This window comes from Sturnus vulgaris, chromosome 1 (assembly GCF_052056855.1).
Source record: "Sturnus vulgaris isolate bStuVul1 chromosome 1, bStuVul1.hap1, whole genome shotgun sequence".
Taxonomy (NCBI): domain Eukaryota; kingdom Metazoa; phylum Chordata; class Aves; order Passeriformes; family Sturnidae; genus Sturnus; species Sturnus vulgaris.
Window position 1 is genome coordinate 143,261,649 of NC_142243.1, and position 9,245 is coordinate 143,270,893.

General features: G+C 45.7%; 1 protein-coding gene across 2 annotated transcripts; it reads left to right on the top strand.

Moving 5' to 3' along the window:
- The first annotated feature begins 2,762 nt into the window (after positions 1–2,762).
- CCN3 (cellular communication network factor 3) lies at positions 2,763–8,840 on the top strand. Of its 2 annotated transcripts, XM_014870084.2 has the most exons (5): positions 2,763–2,846; positions 2,943–3,171; positions 3,418–3,669; positions 5,542–5,750; positions 7,658–8,840. In XM_014870084.2, exons 1-5 carry the CDS (start codon positions 2,778–2,780, stop codon positions 7,952–7,954), a joined length of 1,056 nt encoding a protein of 351 aa, XP_014725570.2. In that variant the 5' UTR covers positions 2,763–2,777; the 3' UTR covers positions 7,955–8,840. The 2 variants fall into 2 exon arrangements, with proteins under 2 accessions (XP_014725570.2, XP_088034763.1); XM_088178637.1 differs by having other exon boundaries at positions 2,778–3,171.
- Positions 8,841–9,245: the final 405 nt, after the last annotated feature.

The following is a 9,245-nucleotide window of genomic DNA, read 5'->3' on the forward strand; positions in this document are numbered from 1 at the left end:
TATTATGTTTATGACAATTTTACTCTAAAAATAGCATTGCTTTCCATGCACAACGAATAGAAGATAATTTTGTGGAGCTACATGTTGTGAAGCAGTGACTTTCACAGGCAGCTGACTTTCAAAAGAGGGATAGCACTATGAATGCTTGAATTTTTGTCATGCTTGATATATACCCTGACACGTATGGATAGTTACAGGATCAACCACCAGCAACCCTCTAATAGTTGAGCCAGTTTTATTTGTAACTCTGTGTCCAGTCTTTTACATACAGCTTTTTTCAGCATTTTGGTGGTACAGAAAAACCTTTAAGTAGATTCTTAATCCTGAGATTCTGCTGCTGGGCTCTGTTCCTGAACTTACACCTCTCAACACTGTGCTTCCCTGCAGAGTGAAAAACAGAGGTTAATTTCTTTACATCTTAGGAGGGATTACTCTTTGCAACAGCTACAGCCAAGGTGACAATCCAAATATTAACTTGCTTAAGTGCAGTTCTTTTAAAAAAGCAAACACAGAGAAACTAAAATATTTATTTGTACTTACTAATTTTGTATCATGAATAAATGCTATTCATTGCCAGCTGAGCCACCATGAAACTCCTCTACTGATCATTATTTTACTCCATGAGAAGTAACAAAGGCTACTTTCATATGATAAGAACTGTATGGCACACTTTAAATAGTTGTAAGACAAGACAAACAAAAAGGTTCAGTTAGGAAAATGAAGCAGCATCCGAGAACTGGTAGTTCCATGGACTCCAAATTATGCATGGAGGAACTGAAATATCCAGGAAAGGATATTTGGTCCTATTTTACTAAAATGTAGCATAATCTCAATTTCATAAATTGTATTTAATAAACAGAGTGTTCATAAACACATAGAGCTTTAATAAACCTATTAAACACATGTAATAGAGGAGGGTTTTTTCCAGATTAAGTATGCTGGCAAATATTTATTTCTTTGACTTTTTATGCAGTTTTATGTGGTGAAACCTTTTTTTAGACACCAGAAGATATTTAAGAGTGGTGTGAAGTAATCTCATTGAAAGGTAAGGAAACTTTCAGTTACTGCAAATGATTATCAGCACTGAAAACCTCTACAGGTTCACAAACAGAGAGATGGGCAAAAACAAGTCTTGTATGTGCCCTCTGGCTTACAGGCTTGCTTCTGGGAAAACTACAGAAAGAGTCTTGCTTTTTTTCAGGAAATCTTCGTGCCTGGCCAAGGGCATTGGTTATTCTGTTCACAAGCAAGGTGCTGTAAAAAGTGGCTGCACTGGCTGCCTAAGTCAGAGATGAAGAAAAGAAGCAAGGCGGAGGGAAAAAATGAGACAAGGAAGGCAAAATTACCTGTTAGGCAGTGGATGACTTAAATACCCAAGTTGCTAATAATATTTGAACAATCCAGTTTTCCCCTTGGCTGGTCATGCTATTCGTGACTGAGAAAATGAAGGGCCAATACACATCCAGAGATGACATGTCCCTGCACCAGCGAAGCCTGCTTTCCCCAGAATGCCAGGCTTTTCCAGAAACCCTGCAGTTGCCACTCAGCACCAAGAAAAGAATTGTCACTTTCGTCTAAACCAAAACTTCTGTCTTGCCATTTCTGGTGTTGTTTTGCTTTGGTATTGAGCTACAGTAGCCTTGTAAATTCATGAGTACCACTTGTGTCATGTCTTAAACTTAAGAGACATCTTGTTTTCACTAGTCTGTTGACAAGTTTTGTTTACTTTTCAAATACTTTCTCTTTAACAAGCCATAACAGAATTCAGTGTGTATTATCTGCCTCAGACAACTGAGGATAAAGAATATCTGTATCCTAGCAAAACCCAAGAAGGCTTGCCTTAGGCAGAAGGTAATCCTTGATGAGTAAAACCTGTTAACAGAGTTAGTCTCCCTTAGATTCGGCCTTAAATCTGTCTTGCACATGCTAAAATAACAGCACAGAGCACTGGAGTTACTTCTCCAAAGCATTCCTGAGGCCAGGCCTGTTGGCTGTGTATCCCCTGTGGTTGCACACACCATGTAGGCACTGAATGGTCTGTGACCACTCACACGCACCGTGATACACAGAGGGCTCCCTATGCAACATCTGTTTCCCATCAGCTGATACACCTGCCCCTCTCCAGTAAAGAACAGTGCCCGCGACTTGAAACTGAAGAGTTCAGTGCCCACCAAGCCCAAAATGCCTCAGCGCCGGGGCCAGGAGCAATACAGCCCCGAGAGGCGTTCGGCTTTGTGGCGGCTGGTCCCCAGCGCCAAGCACTGCCCGGCAATGCTGGCACTGCCCGAGACCGCGGAGCAGCGGCGCCGAGCCGCGGGGAGCACCGTGCTACTCCAGCGTCTGGGGACGGGCGCTGCGGACACACGGGGTGGGAAGGGGCCCGTAGGGTCCGGCTGAGGGCGGGAGGCCCCTCGGGGGTGGCACGGGGATGGCACTGGGCCGGCTCTGCGCCCGGCAGGGGCCGGGTCTGCCCCCGGGGCTCCCTCCGGTCCCCGATCCATGCACCGCCCCGGCAGAGGGGTCGCGCCCGGCGCCGGGCAGGGCAGGGCAGGGCAGGGCAGAGGCTCGGCGCCGCCGGGCAGGTGGCGGAGGGAGCGGGGGGAGCGCAGGGCCCCGGCGGGCTCACGCTGCCCCGCTCCAGCTCCCCGCCTCCGGCCCGCGCTGCCCGCCGTGCGGGGGTGGTGGCGGAGGGGGGTCCCCGACCGCCTCTATAAAAGCGGCTGCAATGGCTCTGCCGGCGCAGCCGAGCGGGCGGCGGGCAGGCGGCGGCAGGGACCATGGCGATGGGCGGCGGGCAGGACCTGCCCGCCCTGCTGCTGCTGTTCCTGCTCCTCCGGCCGTGCGAGGCAAGTGCGGGGCGCCCGGCGGGGCCGGCGGCCGGGGGGAGCCGGCGGCAGGTGCGGCCCCGTGACCCGGCCCCCGGGGCCGCTGTGTCCCCGCAGGTGAGCGGCAGGGAGCCGGCTTGTCCCCGTCCGTGCGGCGGGCGCTGCCCGGCCGAGCCGCCGCGCTGCGCCCCGGGCGTGCCCGCCGTGCTGGACGGCTGCTCCTGCTGCCTGGTGTGCGCCCGACAGCGCGGCGAGCGCTGCTCCGCGCTGCTGCCCTGCGACGAGAGCAGCGGCCTCTACTGCGACCGCGGCCCCGAGGACGGCGCGGCCGCCGGCATCTGCATGGGTAGGTGCGGGGCGGGAGGAGTCCCCGCATGCGGCGACCCTGGGGGGCGGCGGGGAGACCCTCCCGGGCCGGGCCCGCCGCTGGTGTCGCTGCCCCGCCGCTCTCCGCCTGCCCTCCGATCCTCAGCACCCCCGGGGCTGCCCGTGATGCTGCGGGCGGTGCCAGCGCGGCCGCCGAGGGACTGGGAGGGCCGGGGAGTGTTCGATGCCCTCTGCCTCTGCGAAATGCCTCCCCTTTTCCCACTAGTGCTGGAGGGAGACAACTGCGTGTTTGATGGGATGATTTATCGCAATGGGGAGACGTTCCAGCCCAGCTGCAAGTACCAGTGCACCTGCCGCGACGGCCAGATCGGCTGCCTGCCCCGCTGCAACCTGGACCTGCTGCTCCCCGGCCCCGACTGCCCCTTCCCCAGAAAAGTCGAAGTCCCTGGAGAGTGCTGTGAGAAGTGGGTCTGCGACTCTGATGATGAAGTGATTTTGGGAGGTTTTGCTATGGCTGGTGAGAAAACTTAAATTAGTTATCATAGTCATTGTGAATAGGAGATGGTATCATTGTGGAAATATCCACAGGACTGCCAGATCTAAGGCACATTGCTTGTATGGTCGGATTTTTTTCTGACCTAGAGTAACTGGTAGGTATACCAGTGGTTATGAATAAAGACAGAGCTCAACAGGTGAAAAAGAGATTCACAGGATGATTATGCATAGCAGTTTTAAAAGTTAATTAAGTTAGTTCCCAATTTTTCAATTTCTGTTTATCTGGTACACATCAGTTCTGTGACCAGAAGAAAACAAGGACAAGATCCTAATCCTCCAAACATTCCCACACCAAGGAAAAGAAAAAAAAAAGCTGCAGCCTTGCTAGTTGCTCTGCAAGAATATATTACAATATACACTCTATTATAACAGCTTAGTCTACAAGAGATTTCCCCCCCTGAATTCTGCAGCTTTTACAAGTGGTCATCGTGGTAGCTAAAATGTCAGTTAATTCCATCCTGTGCTAGAGTCCTCATGTTTATTGATGGCATTAAAAACATTAGAGTATTTGTAGAGGCAGTGGTTATAAACACAGTGAATGGATTGTAAGAAAATCCAACCCATTCCAAAGTGCAGAACTCAGGCTTTAAAAAAAGGTAGATAATATTTTCCCCTTTTTCAGGTTTTCCCTATTTTTCATTTTTTCTACTGAATGATGTTGCCATCCCCTTTAAACTATACCATTAGTTCAACATGAATTTTCTTGACTTTCTACTGAGAGTGGAGGGCACTGCATTCTCTTCCAGTCACTGCTCTTTGTGATCTTGGGCAGTTAGTTATGCCAAAACTCAGCTAATCCTTTTAAGAAACAAGTGAGAAAGGATTGAAGAAGGAAAGCTTGAGTAGCTTTTCAGTGTGCTATGAAGTGTTAGTTGTTAAGCACATAAGGTATAAACAAAAAGTTTGGCATTTTTCTGTTACCTTTCCTTTTCTTCAATTTGTCTGACGGTGACAGGCTAACCCATAAGATGCCTACAGATAAATTGTCTGCATTCTTTTAGCAATGGCTATCCCTCTTGGGAGGCCACCTTTTTTGGATCTTTGCCATTCAAAAGGAAGGAAGGCTGTTGTAGAGGAGCTTAACTGCAAGAGCTGTGACTGAGGCTCAGTTGTACTGTCTCCTTCTGTTTGTTCCTGTTCCTAATCAGTGAACCAAGCTATGCCTTAGCAATATTTGCACAGTGCAGCTTTACACTGCCAGAGGGGCAGGACGGTGGTCAGACTTGACCATGGCTTTAAGAACCTGTGATAGCTCCTGGAAATGGCTTCTCTCTGCCTCCCCACCACCACCCTGACTGTAGTCTGTCAATAATTGACAAGACAGGGTGACTTTATGACTCTCACGAGTAAAAGGACTTTCATTCCATGCTGTCATTAGTTTAGATAAAAAATTCAGCCTCTCTCCAGTCATACCTAATAAAAATATTTTTATGACAGAGCTTTAGAACAGGTTTGCAACATATTTCCATTAGAAAGAGTGAAGAATAAAAATCTATTAGGGTTCTAAAGTGGTTTAAAATTTGCCAGTAATTTTTCCAGATGTGGACTTGAGTGAACAGAATCTAAATGCTTTGCTAATTACACTGATATGCACCTTTCTGCATATCTGGTTTGGAGCTTCTTTTTTAGGTGCAGGAAGTTGCTACTCAGGATTCCTCAAATCTTTTAAAATCTTCCTAAAAGCTTTTAACATTTCTAAATCCTGTCAAAAGCATGGATTTTGAACCTTTTTTTGTCTCATTTGTTCCTTCCCAGATATGATAGACCTCAGTTAGATATAGAGGTTTTATGTGAGTTTTTCTTGTAATAAACTTCTGTGGGGTTTTGTCTCCAGCCTACAGGCAAGAGGCCACACTTGGGATTGATGTGTCAGATTCAAGTGCCAATTGTATTGAGCAGACAACAGAATGGAGTGCTTGTTCCAAGAGCTGTGGAATGGGCTTTTCCACCCGTGTTACCAACAGGAATCAACAGTGTGAAATGGTGAAGCAGACACGGCTCTGCATGATAAGACCTTGTGAAAATGAAGAGTCATCTGATAAGGTATGCTGCAGAGAGTGAGGCAAGGCAGCAGAATCTCTTCAGCTCTAATTCCGAGGTTGCAATATTACAGTCTACAATGGTCCATATGCATGTGTAGATAAATACACCTTTTAGCACAAGTGCAGCAAGCTGAGTGGTATTGGTAAAGCATTAGACTTGCCATGTTTGCTCTGTAGCTTTGTGCTTCACCTCCAGCAGGTCAAGGGAGGGGATTCTGCCCCTCTGCTCCATTCTGGTGAGACTCCCCAGAGCACTGTGTCCAGCTCTGGGGCCCTCAGGAAAGACATGGACTTAATGGAGTTAATCCAGAGGAGGGACACCAAGGACTGGAGCACCTTCCCTATGGGGTAAATCTGAGAGAGTTGGAGTTGTTCAGTTTGGAGGAAAGGAGGCTTTGGGGAGACCCTATAGTCCCTTCCAGTACTTAAAGGGGACCTATGAGAAAGGTGGGAACAGACTTTTAGTAGGGCCTGTTATGGTAGGACAAGGGCTAATGGTTTTAAAACCAAAACAGGGAGATTCAGACTAGATATAAGGAAGAAACTTTGTACCGTGAGACACTGGAACAGGTTGCCCAGGGAGGTGGTCAATGCCACATTCCCAAAAATGTTCAAGGTCAGACTGGACAGTGCTCACAGCAACCTGATCTAGTGGAAGATGTCCCTGCTTATTGCAGGGGGATTGGACTGGATAACCTTTAAAGGTCCTTTTCAACCCAAACTGGTCTATGATTGCTATGATAATTTAAGTCATCCTAACAGATCCCATGTACTGAATGTGCAGGTTGACAGTTCACAGCATCTGTACATCAGAATTGCTTCAGTGATACAGAATGGATATATCCGATTTCTAGTCTGTTGAGCATCTGGAACAGCAGAGAAATGTATGAAATGTCTGCTTGATAAATTAAACCTTCTCTTAAGCCTTATGGTGTCTTTTTTCCAAAAGCAAGCCCAACACTAACATTTCTGATGTAAAAAAAAATTGTATTTAAGGGAGAAGACTTTTTTACTTCTACACATTATGCAAGTGTTTCTATCAGGGAGAATAACATGTAGGTAGGTAAGAGCCCATCAATGTTCTGAGTGTTGGAAAGCGTTTCTAAGGCCTTTGCTGAACAGTCTTTGCAGTTTTAAATACCATGTTTTGTAAAGGAGATGAAGCATGTGGGAGGAGTTGAGACTAACAAGAATGATCAGAGGTTTAGAAAACATGTTCATCTAGGGAAAACCAGATAGAACTGAACTTCTGAATGCAAGGGAAGAGAGATGTTCTGTCACAGCTGTATTCAGATATTGCAGCTTGTTTTGAGCCCATGAAGGATATAGCAAGAAATGGCGAGTTTAGACTGCATGAAAATTAAGACATGAGTGAAAATGTTCCAGACAGTAAGAATAGTGAACTCTTGGGGTTGTCTGGGGCAAATGTGGAGTCTGTCATTGAAGACTTCCAAGGACAAGTTAATCAATAATTTGTTAAAAACAACATGTCTAGAACTGGTTGTGTCTTGAGTCACAGGAATGGGTGATGACTTTTGCAGTTCATTTTGCCCCCTTTTTTTGCCCCTGAATCTAGTCCTATAACTTGCTCATTTGACTTGCTGATTCCCTGAGAAGTTTTTCAGTAGAGTACAGTTTCTTAATGAATGTAGACGGGGCTTGTCTTGGATGACAAGGGTGGATTTTAATTATCTGTCTTTCATTACTGGTCCATGCTGGTGTTGAAGACCAGATCTTGCAAGGTGTCACCTGTAGGTAACTACTGAAGCAGTTTCAGAGTCTTCTTGCTGTTGAATGAATAAAGACAAGAAATTTAAATTTCCAGAGTAGACCTATATCTTTGCATGTCAGTTGTTAAGTGCTGTCTCAGGCAATGATACATGGATTGTCTCTTCATGTTTCCCTTAGAAAGGGAAGAGATGTATCCGAACGAGGAAGTCGGTGAGAGCTGTTCGCTACGAGTACAAGAACTGCACGAGTGTGCAGGCGTACAGACCCCGGTACTGCGGGCTCTGCAGCGACGGCCGCTGCTGCACCCCACACAGCACCAAGACCACCCACGTCGAGTTCCGCTGCCCCCAGGGCAAGGTCCTCAAAAAGCCAATGATGCTGATCAACACCTGTGTCTGTCACAGCAACTGTCCTCAGAGCAACGTTGTTTTCTTCCAGCCCTTAGATCCCACATCTAGTGAAGCAAAAATATGAAAAGCATGAATTAGTGCTAAAAGTATGAGCAGTTTATACAAAACTTGACCCACAATCAGGTGAATGTAACAATTGCATATATGAAACTTTCGAAATATTTTTCACAATGGTCTTTCAAACTAGGTGCTTTTTTCCCCCCATAGTTTATTAAATACCTCATTTTACATTTGCCCCCTTCAAATGTCTTTTATTCACTCTAAGGAAATTTTGTACCTTGGACAGAGCCTTCTTTTAATCTTGATGGTGGCATAAAGATTACAAAGCCAATGGCTAGACTTTCCCCTTGAGTTAAGGGGATCATGCAGCAAGTTTCAGTGGTGTAAGACTGGGCTTCTTGAGAGTAAATGTATTCCTTGAGGAATACCTGATACTGCATCACATAAGCTTCCAGGCTTTAACTTCACTTTCCATACTGCATATAAACACTCCAGCAGTGTTCTTTTTTCTTTTCAAGGAAACTCTGGTTTTGATGACAGTAAAAATCTTACTGATGGAAGTCTAACATTCTTGTGACTTATAAAGTACCTTCTGTCAATATCTCTGACTCTGAGGATTAAGATTGCACATAGCCCCTGAAATGGCATAGGTAAGATGGCTTATCCTGAAGCACAGCTGGTTGATAGCTGACAGCAATTAAATTTCTCTTTCACTAGCAGTCTAATCCAAAACCAACTGAAGTCAGTGTTGTGTAAGAATTTGATTCTAATCCATATATGTCTGTAGATATACGTATTTGGATGCAAAAATAACAGATCTGTAAATTCCTCTAAAATACTAACTGTATCATATGGTGCTTCATTTCTTAGAAAGGTGTATATGTAAATAGAAACTGTACATACTGTAATATAACTTTACTAAATAAATAAACTTTATGTGATTCAAAATATTTTTTCCTAAAGTTGTTTTTCTTAAACTACCGGCTTTTAACAGCTAAAAGCAATCGGAAGGAAAAGGGTCTGCAGACTCCTAAAAATAAAAGATTTCTTGTCTTATTCTTAATACACCTCATCCGAATCATCCCTTAGAAGTCATGCAGTGCCTTGCTACAGGGAAAGGTGAATACTTTGTGGGGCACATATTAGAAAGGTGGTCTCTGTCAGAGTGAATTAGCCTGGGAGATAGGATAATGTAACTAAGGTTAGTGTGCCCTGAAATACAGTGGTGGTGGTGAAGAATAATTACACGATTCAGAGTTCACATTTGGGTCTGAACACTAGCAAAGTATTTCACTGGGTCGTGCAACACTTCAGCCTCACAAAATCAGCCTGTGACCATGTTTGTGTTAGATACT

Coding starts and splice junctions, on each gene's coding strand:
- CCN3 (XM_088178637.1), top strand. CDS start 2,778: ATGGCGATGGGCGGCGGGCAGGACCTGCCCGCCCTGCTGCTGCTGTTC. Junction 3,670..5,541: donor GGGAGGTTTTGCTATGGCTG/GTGAGAAAACTT, acceptor TTTTGTCTCCAG/CCTACAGGCAAGAGGCCACA. Junction 5,751..7,657: donor ATGAAGAGTCATCTGATAAG/GTATGCTGCAGA, acceptor TGTTTCCCTTAG/AAAGGGAAGAGATGTATCCG.